The sequence below is a fragment of the Aricia agestis genome, chromosome Z (genome assembly GCF_905147365.1).
Source record: "Aricia agestis chromosome Z, ilAriAges1.1, whole genome shotgun sequence".
Lineage (NCBI taxonomy): Eukaryota > Metazoa > Arthropoda > Insecta > Lepidoptera > Lycaenidae > Aricia > Aricia agestis.
The window spans coordinates 10,437,837-10,465,763 of record NC_056428.1 but is presented as its reverse complement, the minus strand read 5'-3'; the positions used below and the strand labels follow the sequence as shown (position 1 = coordinate 10,465,763).

At 37.2% G+C, this 27,927-nt stretch overlaps 1 protein-coding gene across 4 annotated transcripts; it reads left to right on the top strand.

Moving 5' to 3' along the window:
* The first annotated feature begins 979 nt into the window (after window positions 1-979).
* On the top strand, window positions 980-27,529 carry LOC121739144 (E3 ubiquitin-protein ligase siah-1). Of its 4 annotated transcripts, none has more exons than XM_042131487.1 (7): window positions 980-1,204; window positions 11,918-12,081; window positions 15,137-15,305; window positions 19,396-19,596; window positions 21,817-21,922; window positions 24,841-24,965; window positions 27,334-27,529. In XM_042131487.1, the coding sequence occupies exons 1-7, from the start codon at window positions 1,171-1,173 to the stop codon at window positions 27,447-27,449; spliced, it is 915 nt and encodes a 304-aa protein (XP_041987421.1). In that variant the 5' UTR covers window positions 980-1,170; the 3' UTR covers window positions 27,450-27,529. The 4 variants fall into 4 exon arrangements, with proteins under 4 accessions (XP_041987421.1, XP_041987420.1, XP_041987418.1 ...); XM_042131486.1 differs by having other exon boundaries at window positions 11,915-12,081; XM_042131484.1 differs by lacking the exon at window positions 980-1,204 and adding an exon at window positions 1,206-1,304 and having other exon boundaries at window positions 11,915-12,081.
* Window positions 27,530-27,927: the final 398 nt, after the last annotated feature.

Genomic DNA, 27,927 nt, shown 5'->3' with positions numbered 1-27,927 from the left:
AACTTTTTTGGTCTAGCCCCCTTTCGCTACGCGCGATAAGGAACTCCGTTCCAAAAAGTCGGTTCTACGAGAGATCTCAGCAGTCGTGTCTCCGTTCTACTGAGCTAAAAGGATGAAAGAAGAGATGAGATTCCTCTTGAATACTAGGTACGGACATACTTGACTATTCTGAAATTCTCTTGCTCTGGGCTGGTTTTAAGGCCAGCGTCACCAAAACCATTGTGAAATAATGTGAATTATTTATTTTGTGACCGTAAACGTCCAAACGCCATTTTGTTAAGGATTAACATGACATTTTTGAAACGGGCTAAATGTCGCGTGTTCATAAATAAAACATTTTAATACCTCATTATAATAATGACCGGATAATGTCAGGTGTAAGGGCTATCGGAAAAATTTCCAGCAAAATGAATTGTTAAGTCTAAAAGCACTCGGAAAATTAATTGAAGAATATTTTATTGAAATTGTAAGCCGAGATAATTGTTAGCTCTTAGGCTATAAGATGAGAGCGACCCAATTTCAAAAATTTGGATAATTTAATTAATTAATATAATATTGTTCATTATTGTTTATTTTAAACTAGATGTAGCCCAGTACTTCGTTTGTAGGCCCTTATTGCGCAGGATTAATGCATAATATGTTGCCGCAACAAAAACTGTCCTTTTTCCTTTTCTGGGAAGTATCTCAATACCAAATTAATAATTGTTAATTTTGTATGGACTAAGGATTAGTCAAGCAGTTTCCAAACTTATTTTGTCCACTGCCCACTTTGAGAACTATTTATGTTTTAGCGCACCCATTGTTTCAATTTAAAATGCATGCAACCCCCCTTCTTTCTTTCTTTCTTCTTCTTTCTTTTTCTCTTAGAAAGTGGTGAAACAGGCCCTAAAGAAAAACAAACAATATTCGCGTGAGAATTTCAATTTAAATGACGTAGCCTTCGCGTGACGTATTTCACGTCTAGCGCTTGCACTACACGGTCAAGCGCTGCCCGGCCTCGCTGGAAATAGCCCGCGGCCGCCCGCTGTCGCCGACAGCCAGACCGGCAATCACACTCACGAAACAACGTCTTATCACTGAAAATGGCTGAACGATTACACCTCGCGATCTATCTAAACGTGTTTACGAAGCACAAAAGCGTATTCGATGTAGTGTAGATCGGTGCTCAAAATGTCCTCCACCTCCTCGACTGCGGGCAGAAAGTGTTAGTATTTTGTGTTGTGTGTGTGTTTTGGGACTGCGGTTATGTGTGGACATGGCTGGATCTAACGCTGAGCATATGCTTAACCAGCTGCAGAAAGGAGGTTAATATTTATGTAACCTTGCTTGCCCTATTTCTCTGTTTGGCCTACCTAATCCAATTTAGGTCACAATAGATTTATCCATAATTTTCTTGTGTTCTTTGATTGTTCTACCCTATTTCTAAATTGCAACTTAGAGGAATTATTTATTAAAATTAGTATAAATAATCTTGTCTAATTATACACTTTTGCGTCTATATGTATGTTAATTCCTCACGCTTAAACGGCTGAACCGATTTAGATAAAATTTGGAATGGAGATACGTTAAGAGACGAGAAAGGGCATAAAATAGTTTTTGATACGGAAAAATATACGGTTCTCGCGCGATAAAAGGTTTTCGGCGTAACAGAGTTTCGGGCGTCTATTTCGCAATATTTTCATGTCTAACGATACATTTTCTTCTTGCATATTCCAATATTTTCAGAAGAGCACGTTAACGTGTGGTTATGTCATATTATGTTTATGTTTGACAGACATTGTGGCTATGTTTGTTTGTAAGTTTGTTAATTGTTAATTACGGTACATATTTTGTTGTTCGTTGTTCTATGTAATGTGAATTTTGGGTAAATCTGAAAATTATAATTGGTGTGATGCCAGAAAATTGTTGCAAACATAATTGACTACTATTCTTAAAGTTAACGAACACACTTGTACGTATTATATTTAGACACCAGTTTGTTCCCGCTATTCCGTTGCGTCAGAATTTGTTTATCGTGCGGGAACCGTACATTTTCCCCAGGATTAAAAGTATTCTATGTCCTTTCCCGGGTCTCAAAGTACCCAATGCCAAATTTCAGCAAAATCGGTTCAACGGTTTGGGCGTCAAGAGGTAACAGACAAACCGACACACTTTCGCATTGAATGTATTAGTTTTTGTTTTAACCACATTAAGGCTAGGGATTTATCTCAAGTATAAAATGAATAGGGATATAGGGATTCGTGGACTTTTACTTTTAGTTACATTTCTTTATAAGTATAAGTTATAGTCATCATGTTATGCAGACCGCTAATTATAATATTATCATATTCTACTACTAGGAATCTTCCTTATTATCGAACTGATAAAATGAAAATAATTTATTCACTTATTTACTGTTTTGCAATAATATATTGTTTAGTTACAATGTTATAGACGATATTATGTGCCAAAGATTTGCTCTGGCTCTGGTTCTGGAGTCTCGGTGTTGATTGACTGAGTCACTATACGACATCAATGATTTATTGGAATAATTTCTATAAAAGTTAGACATAGACATAGACATCATATTTTATTTGCATTATAAGGTACCTACAATATTATGATGGTATAGTCAGGTGCAAATTTTATACAGTCTTTCAATCTTTACAAGTTTTCCACCTGGATAGAAGATAATTATTATAATGACCCATTTAATATCCATCTTTAAACTATCTGCATACATCTTGTTATAATATGTTGAAGTAAAAACTTGTACTTATAGCAGCACTTTTTCATTCATGGACGTTTTTGGGATTGGGAAATAACACACGACCAAAATTTAAAAAACGGAAAGAAAGAAGACCTCCGCGCATCGTAGAAGAGAAAGAAATCTCCCTCTTCCTTTCTAACGCGCGGCAAAAACGTACGCCTGCAGCCTGTTTCGTTTTCTACTGGCACACCCGGAGATCAACCCGCTGCTTTTTAGGGTTCTGTACCCGAAAGGTAAAATTGGGACCAGCTATTATTAAGACTTCGCTATCTGTCCGTCTGTGTGTATCCAGGCCACTTCTCAAGAGCAGTGATAGGTACAGAGTTGAAATTTTCACAAGTGACCCTGACCCTTCGTGAGCGAGTCTAACTTGCACTTGGCCGATTTTTTAGACCAATATATATAATAAATGAAACGGTGGTTGGCGGGGAACTGATTTATTGCTATGTTGACACTTGACAAGCACAGATGCATACAGATCATAGACAAGCACAGACTGTAAAACTTCCCATTTTTCCCTTCTTTAATTTTTACAAAACTTTTTCTTAAGACGTATAACTAACTACACAAAAGCCTTACAAGTCACAAGTCACAACACAGTAACGTTACGTAAAACATCTATATTTAGACATTTTTTATTTGTATTTATTTAGACGTGTTTGGAACTTTCTGTGGCTTTTACATAAGGAATGCTTACGTCCCACATAGGTATGTGCTCGTTAGGAAATGCTGACTTACATATTTTAATTATAACATTCTTTGAAATATAATGAATGTTACTTGGGATTATAAAAGAAATAGAGTTTTTAAATGTGTACTATTAAAGAACCAAACAAATCATTATTTACCATAGACTTAGTAAAGTGCTGAATATTAGGCTATTCACAACTGTTTTAACAGATTCTTCATACTTCATCTGTCGAGTTAAGTGGTGGATAGCCTATTAGGCACTTATCAGGAAGTGGTAAAACAGGCCCTTAGACTTAGAGAATCAACTGAGCTATAAATGTATGAAACTGAAAATTCACCAGAGAAGGAGATAGTGTGGGTAATATCGGCAAAGTCTTTATGTATTAACGAGCTTTTGCCCGCGGCTTCGCTCGCGTTAAGAAGTATTATTATATACAAACTTTCATCCCCTATTTGAGCCCCTTGGGGTTGCAATTTATCAAAATCCTTTCTTAGCGGATGCCTCCGTCATAACATCTACCTGCATGCCAAATTTCGGCCCGATCCGTCCAGTGGTTTGGGCTGTGCGTTGATAGATCACTATGTCAATCAGACAGTCACCTTTGAGTTTTATATATATAGATAAGAGACACATACGTAACCTAAAGTATTAGCGCTTTTTTTGTTGCATAATCACTCACAGACATGAAGTTCTTCAAATTATTTTCGCGGTTCAAAAGCCTCTATTTATGCGAAAAATATCAAATTGTTAGTTACCAAGTCATCCACTTACGTCTTCAATTGTATCTAAGTAATAAGTATATTAAATTGCCAGTAATTTCCATAATAGACTAATATCTTTAATGGTCCAATTTGTGGTGTACGTACAGTTATATATTACTATTCAATTACTGGGAGATATATTTATGGGTGCTGCTTTTAAACACGACTGGCGCAATTCCGATAGTACTAACATTTATTATGTTTGGCAGCGCTGCTGTGGCCAAACAAAGCTTTATTTTGTAGGTTATTATAAACACAACCATTTATCATAATAATTTTAATGCAGTTTTCAACAATGCGTCCCCGATTTGAGTTGGGTTGCTAATTGTTTTTGGGAATAGGCTCATAATATTACTTCGCAGCCACATGCTTGTACACTGTAGATAACATACTTCATTGACATTGATGGAGGTTTTGATTTTGGTTCTTTGGTTCCTTTTATGGCGGCTGTACACACTCGTGAAGACACCCCGAGACAGGCAGAGCGCGAATGTGTGCAGGACGCTCTCGTCCTCGGCTCGTTGACTCTCACGAGAAAAACCAGAGCAAGCATAATATTGTATGGGCGAGAATCTCGGCGAGGGGCTCTCGTCGAGTGTGTACAGCCGCCATGGCGAGGCCACACTAAAACGACACGTCACACGACATACACAAACGCGACATTTCACATTCTATAGAAACGTCAGTTCTATGGGACGTGAAGTGTCGTGTCGAGTCGCTGACACGTAATGTCGCGTAGTGCGGTCTCAACTTTACATACAAAAATGTAGTGCAATGTTTTACTGCGATTGGTATAGCCGAGAAAGTTTCCTGGGTACTTGACAACAACCTGCTGAGTGACGCAGCTCTGCTGGACAAGTGGCAAGCGATTATCGTAAACGCCAACAAAATGTATGCGATTTGACATAAGTCATCGCTTCACTGGCGAATACTCATGTCAAATCCCATACATTTGGTGGCGTTGGCGTTTACGATAGTCGCTTGCCGCTTGTGTAGGCCCTGGATTTATGTATAAGCAGTATATGGGCACTGGGAAGCGTCCTATAACGTCATAGGGGGGGCGGCAGCGTCCTAGGATGGCGGCAGAGTTCGCACATAGGGGCGGCAAAATCAAAGTGGCCTATTACTCATAAAAAATATAAAACCGGCCCTGAAATGACGGCCTGAGCAGCTTTTGAACTAGATTATGATAACAATATTATAATAATTTTGTTGTCAGTGTCACGTACATGGATGATTTTCCCCGCGTTCCACTTGACGTTAAAAATGATCAAAACGCTCAAAATGCCGCATATTATAAGCGTTATGATCGTTTTTAGTATCAAGTGGAACGCGGGGATTATAATGGGCTTACTGCGTTAGCTTTGCCATAGAATAGAACCATGTTTTGTCAAAGTTAGCTTAGCATTTATTATTGATGGCTTACGTCCACGCTCAGTGACATATTTTAATTCATGAAGCCCTAAGCGGCCGCATCCGGCCGCGATAACAATAGATAAGCTATTGTGTCTCGTTATTCCACGATCGATGGGTTAGTGATGATAAAACTTCAATTTAATGAAGAGTTTAATAGATTATGTCAAAATCATCATTTAATTACAATTAAGTATAAATATTCGCCTCAGATTTCGCCAGTCAGTATCTTTCAAACGAACTACGTTTGGAGTAAGTTACAAACGCTATCCTATCAAACGTTTTATCGTCAAAGTGAAAAGGGCTAATAAGCTCAAATCCTTTCTGTCTTAGCGGGGATTTGTTTTTGCTGAGGTAATATAGTTATTAGTACCTCGACCACGATCCTACGCAAAACTAAACTTTGGTGTCCATGCTTAAGGTTCAAATTCAAACAACGGCTGTTAAGTGGAATGTATGAAACCCAAGTCCTAATATTATTACTTCAGAGGGCTGACAAAAAGATTTGTGTCTAGATATTAAATACTTGAGCCATTGATATTATTATTTATTTTTATACAAAATATTTAGCGCTTCGTAAAGGGGACGTACGGATAAGCAACAATTTGTTTGTATATTTATTTTCCTTAGTTCAGTGTATTTAGCTATACTGGTACCTAATCAAACCCCATTTTTAGGGTTCCGTAGCCAAATGGCAAAAAACGGAACCCTTATAGATTCGTCATATCTGTATGTCTGTCTGTCTGTCCGTCCGTATGTCACAGCCACTTTTCTCCGAAATAATAAGAGCTATACTATTGAAACTTGGTAAGTAGATGTAGTCTGTAAACCGCATTAAGATTTTGACCTATGCGTGTGGCGTATCTATGGATAGGTCTTCAAACATCATATTGAGGTTTCTAATATAATTTTTTTCTAACCTGAAAAGTTTGCGAAAGAGACTCTTCCAAAGTGGTAAAAAGTGTGTCCCACTGTGTGATGTACATTACTATAAAAACTACCAACGAAAATTGGTTTGAACGAGATCTAGCAAGTAGTTTTTTTTATAGGTGATAAATGATTTAACTTTCATTAAATCAACTGAAATATAGAAATAAATCAAAAACCTTTTAATTTCATATAAATAAACCTTATTGCTGCTGCGGCACCTTTCATGGGCGAGTCCAACTCGCACTTGGCCGGTTTTTAAATGTTTTGTGATTATAATTATTGTGATGGTTAAAACGTATATAAGTGTATGAAAATTTTGTATACGGCTATAAAAATGTTATGGTGTAGACGTGGAGATGAATATAATATTATTACCAAAATATCCTCGCTTTGACTCCTTATTCTTTAAAATGGTACCCGAAAATCACTGATATTGGTGAAAAAATGTGAAAGCGTCCTCGCCGCTTTACTTTAAATAAGTTTTTACAAAAAAAAACATGGCTACTCGGGCAAGTGTAATGACTGGAATGCATGCACTGAATCACATTACAGCGCCCGTTTACATTATTCCAGGGGGGCTAAAATGATCGCTTTGTAGAATCACATTATGAATCATAATATGATTCATTTTTTTAAATCGCAAAATGCATGTCTGCTTGCAATTCATGTCTACAACTCGACAAGGCTTTAAATGAACGTTGCGAAAAAAGGAACTAACGCTGCCATTATACAAAAACGTCATTTTTGACAGTTCTCCTTCACCAGCAGCGTTCATTTAAAGCGTTGTCGTACTTTAGTAATTCGTACTAATTTGTCGTTTGTCAGTTTGACAGTTTTGACAATTCATTTGCTGAATTGATTGAGAGGAATTGCTAAATGCGACCATTTTAGCCCCGCACTAGTAATCCAGCGCATTCGATCACTGGACTGGATCACTTGAATGTTGTAAACCGGCCATAACGGTTTTAACATTAAATAATACAAATAGAATTGGTTGTATCATTTAGTAACTAAAATTGGTTTTTCCTTAGAATTTAGATTATCAAACATTAAAATCTCAGTAGTATGTTATTGTCAGTGATTATTGCTGATAATGATGCCGATAAGGAGTGCCCTTAATAACGTGTATTAAATTTAATAATATTATACACAATTGTGTGCTCACAAGCCACAAAGGCGCTTAGGTGCAGATCAAAGAAGGGAGAATATTATATTCCTATTTCATGTATCACATACGTAGGTATTTACCATATTTACCGCCTAGGTATTAGGTATAATATAAATTATTATAATGATGTTTTTAAAAGCTTTTATTTAACTTGCTCTGTATGTATGTAAGTATGTTAGTTCGGGTGAAATCGTGGAACTCAATTTTGGAGTAGATATATTTAACCGATCGAGCTGAAATTTTGCAGGCACAATTAGTTTGGATGACAATACATGATATTGTATGTGACATCACTCTAAATCCAATATGGCCGACCATCCAAGATGGCGAAATAGTTATTTTCTAGGCAGTTCTACAATATGGATATCAAATGAAAGGGCTTTTTGAGAGTAACTCGAAAAAGAATGTCATGTCAAACTACATCCAATATGGCGGCTCATCCAAGATAGAGGTATAGTTATTTTTAATGTACTTCTGCAATATGGGTATCAAATGAAAGGGCTCATTGAGAGTAACTCGGAAACGAATGTAATGTCATTCTACATCCAATATGGCGGCTCATCTAAGATAGGGGAATATAGTTATTTTTAAAGCACTTCTGCAATATGGGTATCAAATAAAAAGGCTTATTGAGAGTAAATTGAAAAGGCATGTCGTGGCCTGTCGTGCAGTGTCGTGTCGCATCGTGTCGTATCGTATATGTAAGGTTATAACTAAATAGTTAGAATTTTTAAGGGGAAATTCATTTTCTTCTTTTAAAGTAAGTAAGTATTTAAATAAAAGCTTTTTTTCAAAAAGTTTTTTGCTTATAATTTATTTATAAAACAAATGGGCTAGCTTTTATGCTGTTTTACTAATGAAGCTACAATAAACATTTTTTTTTTCATTTATACTTTATAGCTTTAATTTATAACAATAAGGGTCCCCGCATACTTACAATTTCAAGTTGGCCGACTATTGTACAAACCACAGAAATAGATCAAGATAGAAGCGCAATGTCGCTCCAATTTGTATGAACACGAGCGTGACACTTTTTTCATACCTACTTCTATCTTGATCTATTTCTGTGGTTTGTAGTTTGTACGATACTCGGCCAACTTAAAGTTGTATATCTGCGCGGACCCTAAAAAATAATAATTTACTAGTAGGATATAATATTATTACTGCAAATTTCACGCTAGAGTCAACACTAGCAGAGACAATAAACAATAATCGGCTAAGTGCGAGTTGGACTTACGCACGAAGGGTTCCGTACCATTATAGAGCAAAATTAGGCCAAAATGTGTGTTTTTTGTATGGGAGCCCCTCTTATTTTTTTTATTTTATATAAATATTATTATTTAATATTAAAGTACACATAAAACTAAGGACTGTTTGAAAAATTCAAGTACCTACCTGTTGCTATTATTGATATAGAGCAAATAAGGCCAAAAAAATCACGTTTGTTGTATGGCAGCCCCCCTTAAATATTAATTTTATTTTGTTTTTAGTATTTGTTGTTATAGTGGCAACCGATACACACAATATGTAAAAAATTCAACTCTCTAGTTGTTACCGTTCTTGAGTTATGGCCTGGTGACCTACCGACGGACAGACGGACAGACAACGAAGTCTTAGTAATAGGGTCCCGTTTTTACCCTTTACCAGGCCTGTCCCACTCGCGCCTTTAGGTATCGAACTGTAAGTACAAGGGGTAAAGGGGCAGATCACAAGGGACTCACTGCTCACAAGCGAGCGGTGACGCGCGCGCAAGATTTTTTCGTCGCATATATCTACGTACTGATTTAACCGCTGTGACAGAATCATTATTAATCTGATAAATATGAACAATTGAAAAACGTCAAAGAAATATTTCAATGAAGTAATTTAAGACTTTAAAATACAAAAAAAGATAAAAAAATACACAAACATAGCAAATAAACCAATTTGTTACAAACAAACCGCATACTACACATAAATAAACACAAGTTACTATGTTTAAGTTGTAAAAAATTTCTGACCAGCTCCTACACTATAATCGAATATAAAACTATTATAAAATATACGTTGGGTTATTTTTTTAAACGGGTTTCACGAGTTGGACTTCTGTTGGTACTACTAATATATATTCTGTGCCTTTAGGTACGGAACCCTAAAAAGTGTTGTTCCAAGTTTAACAACGTTTCTGTCAATATTCTGATATGCCGTGTGACACATGTCATAATGGTCGGATTATCTACTGTATGTGCTATTAACGCTCTCTGCTCTGGCCTTTGCGTTATACTCCCTATTAGTTAAGTATATAGTACAGACCACGATAAATCAAATTCTTATCTATCAATAGTCAATGTTCTTAGAAGTTTAAAGTCGCGTGATTATGTTTATAAAATAATTGAAATAAAACAACATAAGTTTTTGGTTAGTCATGAAAAATCTATGAAGTTTTCACCTTTGTGAGTCGTGACCTGTCTACGTTGTCCTATAAAAATTCGGTTAAAAAAATACGAAACTTTATGTTTGAATGAACAACTTTTTCTATGAGAACAATGCTGGGAACTCAAAAAAATCCGTCTCCATACCCATACAAATTACCGATCCGGGCATCCGTTGGGTATGACGATTGACAGCATTTTTTTTTTGAGTTCCCAGCATTGTTCTCATGAAAAAGCTGTTCATTTTGACGGGCTCATATTTTGATGATTTCAAGGATAACGGTGTTTACACTAACACACTGTATTATACACTATATACTGTATGGCGTGTTTAGTTATTAAAAAGTGAAGTTTTTGACATAAGCCCCATACATTTAGGGCCTGTTTCACCACTTACTGATAAAGTGCCGAATAGGCTATTCACAACTTTTTTGACAGGTTCTCCATACTTGATGTCAAATTAATTTGTGGATAGCCTATTCGTCACTTATCAGGAAGCGGTGAAACAGACCCTTAATCTATCAAACTCTTCATTAACTTAAGAAGTTTATAGTCATCATTAAAATATATTTCTGAGTGAGGTTGATAGTGTCCCGTATTTAATGAAAGTATATAAAATAGCACAGTTACAACCCCGCTAAATTATGTAAAACACGAGGCGAATGTGTTATAAGGCTTTATAAGCCTATTTAGTTAGTACTCTCACGTAAACCTTCACGAATGTACGTTTGCTTTTTTAATGTGTGCCTAGAATTGTAATATTGCGTGTAAAAGTAAAACGTTTACGTTGTACTTCAGACGTTATTGGCTCTCGTAACCGCTTTTATTTTCTCACTACAACAATGTTACTTTCACGCCAGTATTTCGAAGTAAGTGTTTCATGCGACTTTGGTAGTGTAATCTTTTTTTTATGAAATTAGGGGGCAAACGAGCAAATGGGTCACATGATGGAAAGCAACTTCCGTCGCCCATGGACACTCGCAGCATCAGAAGAGCTGCAGGTGCGTTGCCGGCCTTTTTAGAGAGAATAGGGTAATAGGCGAGGGTAGGGAAGGGAATAGGGAGGGTAGGGAAGGAAATAGGAGAGGGTAAGGCAGAGAAAAGGGTAGGGGATTGGGCCTCCGGTGAACTCACTCACTCGGCGAAACACAGCGCAAGCGCGGTTTCACGCCGGTTTTCTGTGAGAACGTGGTATTTCTCCGGTCGAGCCGGCCCATTCGTGCCGAAGCATGGCTCTCCCACGTATAAAAATCTTGATTCTTATTTCAATTTGAGTCCTCAAATATTATGTACGTGTACTAATAAAATGTTTGCTTTTGTTCCAATGTAATATATTATATTATATTGGAAAAAAAAAACAAAATATATAATACTTAATATATATATAAATAGGGGTTTCATTTGGTCGCTTGCTATGATATCCAACTCAGGATATGCTGTGACAGAAAAAGACGAAATTTTACAAAAAATCAACAAGGAAAATTCGTATAATTTTTCATTTATAGTATTCTTAACACCTTCAAAATGTAATATTTTTCCTTAAAAATAATGTGATGTCACATCGTGAACATCTAAATAGCCCTAAATCAAAACTCATCTCTATAAGTTGTTGATACTTGATTATAATCAACAAACTTTAGAGCATCTATATCTGAACAGTGCGAGTAGGACTCGTGCATTAAGAGTTCCGTGCCGCTATAGATCAAAAATAGACAAAAAATTGTATCCCGTTTTCACCTTTTGGGTACGAAACCCTAATAATATATTTTTAACAATAACAAAATTTTCCAGTAGTACTAAGCACGCTTCTGGAGACAGACCACTACGAGAGCCTGATCAAGGAGCTGACGTGCACGAAATGTAACAAGTACATGAAGCCGCCGGTCCACCTGTGCGTGGACGGCCACAGCATCTGCGGCCCGTGCTTCGAGAAGAGCTACCAGTGCCATGTGTGCCAGGTAAATGAGATATAAACTACCCCGTCGTTGTCAGCCACCTCATACTATTATTAGGGCTACCTCTTTGATTATAATATGTACTACACTATATCTTATATACTTACTTATAAAATTCTCGTGTCACAATGTTAGTCACCGTATTCCTCCGAAACGGCTTTACTGATTTTTAGTTTTTACCAAATTTTATATGCAATATGCATATTCAGTAGGTCTGAGAATCGGCTACTGGGTACTTTTTATATTGATAAGTGCATTTGTTGAATAAATAATAGTGAATTATTACAACTCGAGACTGACGGCGACCATTGTTTGTGCGACGGGATAGCGATGGACGTTGCCATGGTGACATACTTATTTAGTCACTTCAATAAAATAATACGGGCGAATACTTTATATGGTGTTGCGTCGTTAGTGTTGAGTTTTACTCCTTCTTTAGAATCAGAGTGAGTTATTTATTAAAAGTAAAATTAATCTAACCAAAACTAAACATGCAGATTTTGCGTGTCGTTTGATTAATATGCGGGAGGCTTTGCCCCTGCCCTTACTGGCTATCCCGGCAAACAAAGAAACGTTTGCCGGGATAGCCAGTAGTATATAATCAAAGCCTACCTAAAGCACAAAATAGACGATAATTCAGCATTACATGCGTTACGTGCTGCCATACACGGATGATCGTGTATCGTATTGATTGATATGAATGACATGCAAACTACTGCTGTACATTGATTGACAAGTTCTTTAATTTTTCGTCCTGCAATATTTGCATTACATGCACGCAATATCGTTTCGCGATTACCGTCTAGGGAGCACTTTAGATAATGAAATCCCTTAGAATTCTCTTTGGTAAAAACTCCTAAATTGCCGGTAATAATACTGTAGGTGTATTGCCTTATTTATTTCCAAAATAATAATATTTTACACGTTGTTAATTGTTATACAGAATAAAGCTTATACAGTACTCTATTGTCTTAAGTTATTTAACTAAAGTCTTTGTTTATAAAGATCTACTCTACAGTATAGATATAATATAATCACGTTATAGTATAGAGTCTATACTATAACGTGATGGTCTACCACTGGGAGAGATTTGATAACTAGCACGGCAAGAGAAGAAATAATTTCAGCAACTTCCTAATAAAAGGAATAGTGATTTTATCTACGTATAAATTTTGGGTTACTTTTTCATTTAGGGAGTGAATTTTGAAAATTCGCCCCCAGTCTAGAGCAGCAACGTCACAGCAGCCGCGTGCCAAGTTTCGGCTCACTCCTGTCCATACCGATCGTTAAATAGTTTGATTGTTTGAGATGTGTGCTGAAAGGTCACTCGATAACAATTTGCTCGTATTGGCTTGCCAACTTTTAACAAGAGGAATTAAATAGATTATTTTTCCGACCCAAATATCGACCAATAGAATTGCACCATTCGACGTCACGTGGTACAACCTACATGGTATTATACTGATAATTTTTTGAAAATTTTCTCTGGTAGTTGCTATATATAAAAAACAAATTCTAATTCTATTGGCCGACATTTGGGACGGAAGTATAATCTCCCGAATACCACACGAGCTTCAAAATTATCTGGCATTTCTCTCAAGGTACCCTGCAAACAAATAAAGTCGTCAAGTTTTTCAGGAAAAATCACTCGCGCTTCGCGCTCGTGATTTTTTAACCTGAAAAACTTGACTCCTTCATTTGTTTGCAACGAACCTATCGGGAAATACCCGATAATTTTGAAGCTCTTGTGGTATTATAAGTGAAAATTCCACGAAAGTTTTAAATGTTCTTCACATAGCTTTAAGGACTTTTTTTTAATATCATATTCTACAGCAAGATTAGTTAGTTTAAGATTGTTAATGTTGTACATGTACAACTATCTTGTATGTCCTTTCCCGGAATTCTAAGTATCACCAGACCAAATTTGACCGAAATTGATTGAGTTTTCCCATCAAAGCGTAACATCCGCGCATTTTTTTTGCGATACAGATAGTAAGAATAAAAAAAACATTCTCCACTTCAAGAAATAACAAGAGTTATATCCTAATCTGAACATTAAACATTTATGTTCACTGCACAAAAACATTTTACTGTTCAGATCAGGGTTGCTACGCTTAGAGGTAACAATGCTACGCTTAGAAGCCTATAGCTAAGGTAGGCTTAAAAGGATTATGGGCCTGCGAAACCATAGTTGGGAGGTAGCGGCGAGGTTTATATCAACAAGTCAGTGTGTCAGGCTTTAGTCTGGTCGAAATACCTATGTCGGAGCTAAGTCGGCAAATACATTGAAGAAAAATTTGCTTTACAATTTCAATATTTGTTATACACCAAAATTTCTACACGAAATGAGAAAGAAAGGATAAACGAATTATCGTATAATATAAAAGGAAAAACTTTCAGTGGCTATATATTTTATACCCGATGCGAAGCCGGGGCGGGTCGCTAGTTGTTTATAAGTACAAACTAAACTGAGACAAAACAAAACAAAAAATTGGAGGGGCGCCAAAGATTGGGTGGTTTGCCCTACTAGCAATGAAATGTATCAGAGAATTTGATTCATATGCCGTTGGCGGGTGTACATTTAGTAGGGTTATGTCAGCTGACAACGATAAATAGATATAATTAGACTACATAGCGGTGATTCTGTCTACTCTGGGTAAGGTGCGTCCGCCATGTACCATCAAAGAAATTGATTTTGAGGCAGTTGATGGACCTACGTCATTTGGTTGGATTACGTCAATTCAGTGAGGCGTGATCTGTCGGCTGGGTTCGACATAACGCGACCAAATTAGGATGGTCCGCCATTTGCTTATCAATCAACTTCTCTGATTGTACCTGTATCAGTTTCTTCAGTGGTATAATTTTAGAATGTCTTTAGTCGGGCATTGGCCAATCTCACATTTTTACCGCTGCACCTTCTGTGTTGCCATCCATCAGATGGCGATATCCAACCACTAAAACCCTTTGATATTATCTAAGCAAAATTTTGGTATAAGACGTCCTTCTTGTGACAATGTCATTAATTATGATCTTAAAATACACCTATGGAAATTTCCAGAAAGAGTTCTCTCTGATCCGGCCGATGCAGCTAGAGTCCCTGGCCAACAAGATCCTGTTCCCCTGCACGAATGGCGGGTGCCCGAAGCACGCGACTTTGTCAGTGCTGGAGCGGCACATGCCGAGCTGCCAGTACCGCATCATCAACTGCTTCATGGCTAGAGTCTATGGTGAGTGGAATGTAGACACGTGTAGGGCGAGTAAATTAAACACAGAATACTGTATAACTCAAGACGTCCTCTCCGTGCCATGGTTGGTAAGGAAGTTTCCGTCTGTCTGACCACCAGTCCACCAGTGCCACCCACCCCTCTACATCGTGGGGCGTCCATCTTTATATTCTATCAACTAGCTGTTGCCCGCGACTTCGTCCGCGTGGACTTCAGTTTATAGCGCGCGATGTCAACAAAATTGGTGTCAAAAGCTTTTATAAAAAAACCCTGGTACCCCTTAAATCAATACAGCTGTGCAGTGTGCACACAATAAGTACTTCATTTTTTTATATTAAACTTTATATTTTATGCCAAATTTTAAAGCTTATTTAGCCCCCCAATTACACAACTTTACCCATAAATTATTTATTATTGATAGGTTTAGCCCCAATTTCACCAACGTCTGTTAGTGTTAACAGCTTGTTAAAATGTCATGTCTTCTCTTTCATTCATATGAAAAACGAAACAGCTAACGTGATACTAATTCGAGCATTAACTTTAACAGTCGTTGGTGAAATTTGGTCTTAAGTTTACGTCACTGCCTGCACAGATAAAGTACTGAGTTATTTAATACCGTAGAATAGATATAACAATCGAAAAAAATCGAGACTTAAATGTAAGATGATACCTCTTATAGAAAGACTTTTGAAGCAAGCGTCAGCGCGATGTAGAAGACGCACGGCGCCATCTATTATGAATTTTTTGAACAAATTTACGACCCTTACAACCCTTTTTTCAAGTAAAAAAGTAGCCTATGTCCTTTCTCAGGCTTTAGACTATCTGTATACAAAATTTCATTACAATCGGTTCGGTAGTTTTGGCGTTTGGCGTGAAAGCGAGACTGACAGACAGACAGACAGACAGAGATACTTTCGCATTTATAATATTAGTATAGATTATGTGCACACTGCACAGCTGTTTTTGGGTATTTTGATTAATTAAGGGCCGCGCTACACCGGAATGGCAGCGGCGAGGCGAGCACTTTCAGCGCTGCCATTCCGGTGTAGCGCGGCCCTAAGAGGGGTACCACTTACCAGGGTTTTAAACAGTTTTTAAATTTGTCACAAATTTTGTTGACACCGCGCGCTATAAACTAAAGTCCACGCGGACGAAGTCGCGGGCAACAGCTAGTTATGAATAAAAACAATAATATATAATAAAGTAAGTATGATTAGTTCTGTTACAATAATGAAGTAAAAAATAAAACGCCATCTGTTTTCATATATTAGAATTAAAATGTTGATTGCATTGATATATTTTCTGGGTGGAATATTGGCCAACACGGTACACTCGAACTCCTTAGAAATGGAGTAGGAGTTCTATAAGATAAGATAGATTGACTATTATTATACCAAGTGATAATATTATTAAACATAATATTCTAACGTATTAAAAACTATAAACAAAAACATAATAACTAATAAGTATGATTAGTTCTGTGTTACAATGAAGTAAAAAATAAAACGCCATCTGTTGAATCGTATTAGAACTAAAATGTTCATTGCATCGATATATTTGTGGATTTTTTATAATATTATACATAAAATATATTTAAGATTTTTGAAATATTATTTTAATACACACCCAAGACCCAGGAACATTGAAAACTTTTTGTTCCGCCTGCGGGACTCGAACCCAGGACCCCCGGGATGAGCGCTGGCCACGCGCAATGCGAATTAATTTTCATCGATATTTTCATGGAAAAAAGATATTTTCCCACATCAAAATGTAGCCTATGTCCTTTCTCAGACTCTAGAATAACTGTGTACAAAATTTCATTGCAATCGGTTCAGTAGTTTTGGCGTGAAAGCGAGACAGACAGACAGACAGACAGACAGACAGAGATACTTTCGCATTTATAATATTAGTATAGATAGACGTAGGATACACGATCAGTTTTTCATCAATCTGATCCAACAATCTGATTTTGATCAGTCCATCAATCCGTGGGTTGGAAGATCAGTTTTCTGTCAATCTTTACCAGACTGATGGATCAGATTGATGAAAAACTGATCGTGTAACCTACGTCATACACTCAGTAAGTATAATGGGTCTGCATGATGTAGACGGCCGTTGGCAGAGTAACGGCGGATTAAATAGTTCTCGCAAATTTGTCATTAGCGGGGAGTGGAACACCATAGGGTTATCTGACACCCCACTTCTGGGGAGTACCACATACCCCGGCCGATATTTTCAATCTACCAGGATGCGAAAAGTATTTCCCTATGTAAAAAAGGGTTTATGGTGAGTCGTTGCTAAAGATTAGCTTACTTATTAGGTATGCAGTGACCGTTTTAAGTTCGTAACATGACACGAATCACGAAAGACCCAACGACTACATAGTTCCTAATACATAGTGACAGGAAGCAAATAGTCAGAAAATCTTTACTGACTGCAGTTTTTGAAAATACTAGGCGGCGCTTGACCGAGTCTCCCTCCTAGCGGCAAAAGAAATATCAAAATCCCTGATTGATGTAGCACAAGACGTGTTCTGAAACATTCAATTGATTTCAGTCTCAAAGTAAACGAAGCTTTAGTATGGGAGGCTATAATGTTACCAATTAGAAGAAATACAATGGCATAATATAATATCTCTTCTCTTTAACTACTTTAGTTATAATAATATATTGAAGACAATTTAATATAACGTTTAATAACACATTGTTTTCCAAATTCGATATGTAGTTGCCAGATAAAATAGTGAACCATTTATTCTAGATTCGAAACAGAACACAAAACAATTTATGTAATAGCAAACCGATTCGAAACGTTGACATCGAATAGAATAAAAACGGGTTCAGACAAAAAGTAGGGACAAATTAAAACCCATTCATTTCCGTCATGAGCGTTCCGCATTTTGTTTCGGGACCAAAGGGTTATTTTTGCGTAAGGATAGGCCTCGTCATCATCACGTCATCCGAAATGGGTTACACTCGTATAAAGTGTAACAATTAAGTGAATAATAATTGAATATTCAATTTTAGTTAAGTTATAATTTACAAAGGTATAATTAGTTGGTAACGGACGACATGAAACAATGTGCAGCGATAGTTTCTATTTCATGGTTTTTTTTTGGTAGTTTCAATATTACCGAAAGAATAGCCCAGAAATTCCTAGAAATTGGCTATGTTATGTTTGTGATAAATTGATGATTCATGTCAGCTACCAACCGTAAATTTAAAAAATCTTTAGAGTTGTTAATAAGTAATAACATAATGCTCGTAGTAGCTCATCTTTAATTTCAAAATCATAGTTCGAAACTGAACTTAAATTGCGATATTTATTGCTCAAAATGTGCTTTATTGACGAGAATTTAAATTCGAAAAGACTTCGTTCGAATTAATTGTCTCTTTTTAATTATTTATTGATTATATTTGTTTGTATCCTATTTGAACATTAAATAACGAGTAATTAGTGAATTTCGATGGTTGGAACAGCAAGTTTTCGTCATAACATTATTTATTTAATCCTATGCGTATGCCAAGCAGTACAATAAACATAGTCAGTGAGGCTAATTAGGTTATGGGCTAACATAATCTAGGGAGCTTCTATCTTAGACAAGCCGCCTTTTTATTATTCGTAGCCGCCTACCTAACCTTACAATACTCGCATTTCTTTCAACTGTTCCCAATAATTTTAGGCGAATGCAAATAGGAGGGCCGAGTCCACATAATATCGAGACACTTAGCCCCAATTTTACCAATATCTGTAAGTGTTAACAGCTTGTTAAAATTTCATATCTTCTCTTTCATTCACAAGGAAAACAAAAAATGTGACGTGATACCAATTCAAGCGTTGACTTTAACAGTGTTTAGTGAAATTAGGGCTTATGCTAAGTCAGCTGATAATCCAACCAAGCAAGTCAATAGATTAGGAAAGCCACAAACGCAACCATACTTTCTTCCAACTGCTTTTCTGGCGAATGCAAATGGGAAGCCACATAATGACGACCTCTGTGGCTCAATGAAAGCGAGTGGCGGCTCAAGCCGGGGGCCGCGGGTTTGAATCCCGCGAATCTTACATTTCTTCCAATTTTTGCTCTTAATTCCAGGTGAATGCAAATGGGAGGGCCGCGCTGGTGACTGGATGGACCACTGCTTCGTGGACCACAAGCAGCGAGTCACCGAGCTTCCCTTCATCACGGTGAAGGACCGCTGGGACGCCAAGCGCATGGAGCCCGTCCTTAACTACTTCCTGATGAGGTGCTACGAGAAGGTCTTCAATGTATACCAGATTTATGACAAGAGAGGAGGTGGGTGAACAGAGCTGCCAGGATGTTTTGAACGCAGAACTAATCGGAAGTAATGCTTGTAAAGATTACAGGCAACTATATTTTACACACGCGTCTGCCAATGTTGTATATTATACAACATGTTTGGCTAAGTTACAATGACCAGTTCCTGTGCTTTTTTTTATAGAAGTCTGTCTACTTAACAGCGTTGTTGATTGGTTAATATTTCGACTATTTAAGAGTACTAGAGATCGCCCAAATGGTCGAAATTTGACTTCAAATAAAATTATAAGTTTCAAATTTTAACGCTTTTCTATTGATAATTTGGTGTAAAAATCTTGACTTTATTATTTTTAGACATAATTCCGGCATTTCCGGCGGCAGTCTCAGATTAATAAAGTCAAAATATATGATGACCAACTGGCCGTGTAATAATTGACGTCCAGTTCTTTTTTTTATTGAATCTTAAAGATTCCATAAAAAAAAGAAATCTAATTTCAATTTGACAACAGACTTCAGCCATAAATAAATTAGTGTGTGTGTTGTAGTGTTTGTAATGTTTTATTTGTTAAAATAAATATACATAATTTTAAAATAATAATATTAGCTCGATGCACTCCTTCAACATAATTATAAGGGAGCATACCCATACTACGTGACCCATTTAGGGTGGGGAGGGGGGTCTTCAAAATACTACGCTCGGTCACGAGAGGGGGGGAGGGGGTCTAGAGTTTTGTCACGTAGTCAATTTCGCCCGAGAGAAACGTCATACGAAATTTTTTTTTCTCGTCATTTAATACTTAACACTGGCATTTATTATGGTTATTTATAGCCAACAGCCAAAAAGGTCAAAAAATCTTAAAAAGTAGGTCACGTAGTATGGGTATGCTCCCCAAGCTATAACTGTGCAAAATTTTAATCACCTTCCTTTCCGCATTTTTTGCCGAAAGGGATCCAGACTTTTCGCATATAAGTAATATAGATGAGTTCAATTCTGCATTACATGGAAAATGTAGGCAAACATTTACTAACATATTTCGTCACAAATCAAACACAATATTTCTGATGTTGTGTGCGAGGTTCTTTGATAAATAACAATATTTAAATTGTAAATGATACGTAAACATTTGCTACGTAGCTACGTAGTACGAGCAAGACGCGACGTCACATCTAGCTACGTAAAATAAAATAAGTATCAGAAAAGTCGCAAGTGGAAAATTTAGTTATTCCAAACAAAGGAGTGCCTATGTCTCTTTTGAAGATAGTTCATTCTTGTCTTTTAATAATTTAGGTTGATATACAGGTTGATAAAGAATGAAATCTTCGAATCAAAATGATTTACCAACCTCTTTTGTTCCTCGACGTTTTCTTTGAAAATAATAATATAGTGCTTCATAAACTACAACTTTAACGTACTACAGTCTACACTCTACAAAGGGAAACCTACTAAACTTACCCTTTTCCCTTCCTACCCTCCCCTATTCCCTTCCTATTCCCACCCTCCTCTATTACCCTATTCCCTCTTAAAAGGCCGGCAACGCACTTGCAGCTCTTCTGATGCTGCGAGTGTCCATGGGCGACGGAAGTTGCTTTCCATCAGGTGACCCGTTTGCTCGTTTGCCCCCTTATTTCATAAAAACAAAAACAAAAAACCTAAGGCGTCTCTTTGATACCTATAGCTTTTTAAAAACTATATTTTTATTAATGAAAAAAAATATATGTTTGATTGTTTTTTTTTAGTTTGTTGTTGTGAAATTTGATTTCTTCGGTTAGCAACATGACTCTGGTATTTCGCCTCATACAGGGTGTAACAAAACTAAGCGATCTTAATACTATAAGGTGTGTATGTGTTGCCCTTGATCACCGAGTAGAGTGGTGAGACAGTGCTCTCGGCCACGCACTCGGTATGTTTTGTATGGATGTGCTCGGCCATTATACTTTCCGCTACCTTTGCAATAGAGTCCATACATAAGCGGGTTCTAGACGATCAAGTGACCGTTTAGGATTAATATTGAACAGTTTAAGATAGTTTAATTTTTACTGCACCATATTAGTATTGTATCAATATTATTGTAGGTTTAGGGGTCTTACAGGCCCTGTAAGACACAGTACAGTAGACTTGTACACACCCTAAACTATTATAACTTTGTTTTGTACACCCTTTATACTAAACGAAATAAAATTTTATATCGCCATCCGTCTGAAGTGCATCCTCAATAACTCAATTCGTTCTGTTTACAGGCAGAATGATGTGGACGGTCCTCGTAAACGACGACAACGCTGAGAAGTTTTATTACGAAGTGGATATTTTCCTCCCCAACGTACCGGCCAAGCGGATTGTTTACAGGTTGGCAACACCCCTTAAATATTAACAGAATATTCGCCGAAAACGATATCTAAGCTCGGGGAAAGTTTGCGAAAATTTCAGATTAATTTCCCCGAAGATGTTAAAAGACTTCGCATAAATCTTTTAACATCTCCTGGAAATTATTATTTTACCAGCAATTTCACCTCGAGATATTGTGTTACAAGTTATAACATGAAGTAGAATATTATTAAGTTATTTTATTCATTGTATAAACGCCACGCTACTAGGAAAGCAGTATAATAATAAACAAGACAAGTGATTATTATAATACCAACATCTTGTGTCTTTGTATAATGAGTTTGTGATCTGGCTGTGATGCCTTTTATTATTACATCGTCATTGTCACCGAATCTTAAATACGTATAATATTCAAGATTTAATTATGTTGATATATTCAGTGCTAACAAGACGATAGGTTTTGTCCTCGTAAACAAGGAACTGTACAGTTTCCCGAAACAATGTTACCTAATGCTAGATTTATACTCGCGTCTCGTGGCTCGGCTCGCGGCGCGTTTCGCAGCTCGCGTCGAAGCGCGAGTGTAAACACAAAGCTCTCGTCATCCTCGAGCTCCTTTGGAAACCGCTCCCGACGCGAGCCCTGCGAGCCGCGAGACGAGCCGCGAGACGAGCCCCTACGCCAACGAGATATCTCGTGGATGTCTCACTCTCGACCGTAGTGATAATGTCGATATCGATATACATCTCTTTTTCGCTAACATGCATAGTGCATACTTCGAGACTCGAGAGATAAATTTCTCGTTCGTATATAGTTCGTTAGTATAAAGACAAAAATAGCACATATAAAAAAAAATCTTTAATTTTGACGACAGACGTACGAGAAAAATGTATGTCATGTTAGGGTCAATAGAGATTAAGAGATAAACCAGTTAACATCGAGAAAACGTGTAGAGTGAGATATCTCGTTGGCGTATGCTAGCACGGCAGGGCTCGCGGCGTGTCTCGCGGCTCGTCTCGTGGCTCGCACGCGAGTGTAAATCGAGTGTAAGACGTCCTTTTCATTGATTAATTTTATGTCTGTGCCTTTTAGAATCTGTCCAGTAGTTCGTGACATTAGTCTTACGTCTATAGAAATAAACTCTAAAGAGCCCCGGAGACGATCAAACGGTTTGATTCAAACCTTACGTGTTTGATGCAACCGTTTGATGTCGGTTTCAACGGTTTGTCAAACGACACTGCGCAGTTTCATTCAATAAACGCTGTCGAGTACACGTCTTGTGATGCAGAAGATGCTCTAGATTCTAGAACGAGGATCGCGATTTTCTTATCTTATGTTTATAACGTTAATGTCCTCTGTCAGAAGAGAAAAAAATAATATACGTGGGAGAGCCATGCTTCTGCTCGAATGGGCCGGCTCGACCGACAAAATACCACGTTCTCACAGAAAACCGGCGTGAAACAGCGCTTGCGCTGTGTTTCGCCGAGTGAGTGAGTTTACCGGAGGCCCAATCCCTTAACCTATTCCCTTCCCTACCCTCCCCTATTCCCTTCCCATCCCTACCCTCTCCTATTACCCTATTCCCTCTTAAAAGGCCTGCAACGCACCTGCAGCTCTTCAGATGCTGCGAGTGTCCATGGGCGACGGAAGGTGATTTCCATCAGGTGACCCGTTTGCTCGTTTGCCCCCTTATTTCATAAAAAAAGACTGGTCCAAAGAATGGTATGGACTATGGACTAACATAATATCGTTTTACCCACGAACATCTACAGAATTCTTTTTTTCTTCTTCATAATCCAGCACTAAACTAAGCCGGGGCCGGGTTTGATCAAACCTTCAAACGCGTCGGAACACGATCAAACGGCGCGTCAAACACAACGAAAACACAATAGACATAACGACCAGCAGTTCGACTGCAAAGAGACGGACAGGTTTCAATATCTGTCAAATTCGTCGGGTTTCACTAGGATTATGAACGGAATGTGCCTCGCGCTGGCTGATATAATTTATTTTTAAATATTTAAAATAAAGATTTCAAAATTGGATTCTGACAATTTTAATCACATGTGCCAAAACACAAACAACAATACGACCAAAGAGGAACACGTCCAGCGAATATGTCATATTTTTAAATTCGTAGGTAACAAGTTAACAACCCTAGCGACGATTTTCGTCATAATACGTCAAATTTAAAAATTTCAACATCAGTTCTAAGTCGGCATACTCTATCATTCTGTCTACTCTGACAAAAATATGAAATTTCATCAAACAAGCTTCAAACACGTAAATGTTTGACAAACCGTTCAAACTAGCTTTGTAAACGATCAAATCGGTTTGAGTCAAACCAAAATTTACGTGTTTGAGTCAAACCGTTTGATCGTCTTCGGGGCCCTTTAAGTTTTGTAAAATCAAAATAGATTTAGATGACCCGATGAACTTCTTTGGACTTTCACGAATATTTCAAGACTAAAATTAGCCAAATCGGTTTAGCCATTCTCGAGTTTTATCAAGATTTGAATTTGAATTGAAAAATTAATTATTTTTGTTTATATACAGTGTGTTAGTGTAAACACCGTTATCCTTGAAACCATCAAATGAGCCCGTCAAAATGAACAACTTTTTATGAGAACAACGTTGGGAACTCGAAAAAAAAAAATGCCGTCATCATACCCATACGGATGCCCGGATCGTCAATTTGTATGGGTATGAAGATGGATTTTTTGAGTTCCCAGGATTGTTCTCATAGAAAAATTTGTTCATTTTGACGGGCTTATTTGTTAGTTCCCGAACCGGTGGTAGGCATCATGTGGGACATTCTGAGAATATTTTATTCAGAAATACTTAAAAACAATTTTGATTTGATTTTTGATTTTGATTTTTGATGGTTTCAAGGATAGGTGTTTACACTAACATCTTGTATAAATTGATTGTTTGATTGCAGACGTCCGTGCAAGTGCGAGAAGGACGCTGACTTCCTGGAGCACACGCAAAATGTCTACATTCCCGTTGAGAATGTCTTCTCCATGCTAGACGAAGACGAATCGACCAATTTTACTATAAGAATCGGTAAGCTTTAATATAACTACTATATTATGTACTAGTACCCGGCTCCGCATCGGGTATAAAATATATAGCCACTGAAATATTATTAAAATCGATTCAGCAGTTTTGACTTGTATTCATTATTACTACCCGTGGCCCGCATTGGTCGGTACCGCACAAAAGCTACTTCCCGCAATTTTTAATAATCTTCGAAAATATTCATGCTGTAAAGGGACATATAGATCTACATTAAATCAACAATGTATTTAAGTTATTTAATTGGATAATAATTAATGCTGTATTTATTAAAGTGTTGTTGTTGTTTGACATCAAATTTAAAGAAAGATCTGTAGCTCAGGTGGTACAGTTAAGTACTTAAGCAGTTGGTTTTCTAATTTTGATTCGGTAAATTTAAACGTTCGCTGCTTTAACTGTTTTATAAGTTTGTAACTATACAATTAGCCTTTACTATACATTCAATAATAATATTATTATGATTCAAACTTTTACTATTTATACGTCATTCAATCAGAGTACCAGTAAATAGTTAACAAGAAACTTTATCCACTTCATAATATGTAATGTAAGAACGTCAACTTTTCTCATACTATCATATCCTTATCCATAACCGTGGCATCTATTTACTTAACGTTCGTTTTACGACCTTAATGCATGCATTAGGAAGAAAATAACCATGCGAAAGCCTTAACTTACAAAATGGTTTCGTCATAAAGGGCCAAGGGTCCCTAACGTGATAATATCTGACAGGGCCGCAGCGCGAACTGACGTAAAGGGCGCAAATATTTTACACTTTCGCAAAAGGGCAAATGGTGTTTTTTTCTTTTGATAAACTACTCCTATATAGCTAGCTCCTATAGTTGCTTGTAAGCGTGATGATAATAATATATTTTATGACGTTTAAAGGACGTCCTGGACCATGATATTATAATAATATTATGGTCGCTGTTAAGCATTCGCGTGTTATCCCACAAAAATTACGTATTGAGTTATGAATTAAGTTATATTGTTCTTTAGATCATTTAAAACAGGACTGTATTCAAAATTGAACAAATAAAATGTTTGTGGGTTAGTAGTTAGTACACAAAATATGCTTACCTATCAGCGACCCATTATGGCCCTGATTGTTTGTAAGCACGATGATAATACACTTTATAATATCCAAAGGCCTGATGATAATTGCTAGCTTTACTACTCAAATTACGAGCTGTTAATTTCAATACCCGGTACATTGCACAATCAGATTATGCAGTTAAAAATTTAGTCTATACAGGGTGTAACAAAAATAAGTGATAATACTTTAGGGAGTGTACCTGTTCCTTGTAGAGAGTTCACTGTGAAAGTAGCAGCGCTGAAAGACCAAAAATTTTTTTCACTTTTGTATGGGGAAACTCGTCACGCTCGGGCCCTTGCCCATACAAAAGTGAAAAAAAAAATCCGTCTTTCAGAGATGCTACTTTCAAATTGAACTCTCTACAAGGAACACGTACACACCCTAAAGTTTTATAACTTTTTTGCTACACACTATATTCAGTGCTACCATAATATCCGTGTAGAGGCCGTATTTTTTTTATTTTTTTTTTATGAAATAAGGGGGCAAACGAGCAAACGGGTCACCTGATGGAAAGCAACTTCCGTCGCCCATGGACACTCGCAGCATCAGAAGAGCTGCATGTGCGTTGCCGGCCTTTTAAGAGGGAATAGGGTAATAGGGGAGGGTAGGGAAGGGAAGGGAGTAGGGGAGGGTAGGAAAGGGAATAGGGTAGGGGATTGGGCCTCCGGTAAACTCACTCACTCGGCGAAACACAGCGCAAGCGCTGTTTCACGCCGGTTTTCTGTGAGAACGTGGTATTTATCCGGTCGAGCCGGCCCATTCGTGCCGAAGCATGGCTCTCCCACGTATTTATTATTAGCAGAATTAATTGACAGCTACGTGGTCATTACGATATAATTATATTATGGTTCTACTGGAATCTGATAGCACGGCAGATTTTGATTTGAAACATGCAATTATACAAAAATGTATCTTTGATCATTGGATTTTTTGTTTCACACACAGAATAAGCCGCTATAAGGAAAAAAAATATCAAAATGTTTTATTCCAATTACCTACATACCCCGGTATTGCTAGAGTCAATTTAATTTCTCACTTTTTGCCATCAGATTCTGGTAGACCTATAATATCATTATTGATGTTTTGATTCTCGTGGCCAGTTTTTTATGACAGTAGGCCACTTATTTTCGCCGCCCTATGTACGTAATATGAAGGTCCTCTATGGACGCAACCGTCCCTAGGCCGTGGCCTATAACGGCCTATTCACAAATCCGGCGCTGCTCGTAACTCCATGTTGACAATTAAAAATCTCTTTTTCAGGTGAAGTAGAGAACTTACCTCTGCTGGAGACGCCGACAGAGAGTGAGAGTATTATTCTTCTTCACCAGGAAGAGAATACCCATGAGGAGAAAGAAGAGAATGAAACACTAGAGTAATCACAAGTCTTCTTTAACACAGTATTTCAATTAGTTGTTATATTTATGTGTAACTTGTTAAATAAATAAAAATTGTTATTTGGATAGAGATTTTGATTTCTGTAACTTTTTTTACCCCCAACCAAAGTGTCACAACTATGACGTATATAGCGTCCAGTATCCATAGCGTCGTAGCATCCAAACGGGACCGATTAACTTATATGAATTATTTTTTTCTTATATGAACAGTAGAAAAATAGCATAATCATTTATTTAGGTTGTTCATTATTTTATTTATTTATTCCTTACTAGATGATGCTCTCAACTCCGTTGCGCCAAAATTCGTTTATCGCGTGGGAACCGTAAAATTTTCCGGGATAAAAAGTATCCTATGTCCTTGCCGGGACTCAAAGTATCTCCATACTAAATTTCAGACAAATCGGTTCAGCGGTTCGGGCGTGAAGAGGTAATAGACAAACAGACAGACAGACAGACACAC

Coding starts and splice junctions, on each gene's coding strand:
- LOC121739144 (XM_042131484.1), top strand. CDS start 1,256: ATGGCTGGATCTAACGCTGAGCATATGCTTAACCAGCTGCAGAAAGGA. Junction 19,597..21,816: donor GATTTATGACAAGAGAGGAG/GTGGGTGAACAG, acceptor TTCTGTTTACAG/GCAGAATGATGTGGACGGTC. Junction 24,966..27,333: donor CAATTTTACTATAAGAATCG/GTAAGCTTTAAT, acceptor TCTCTTTTTCAG/GTGAAGTAGAGAACTTACCT.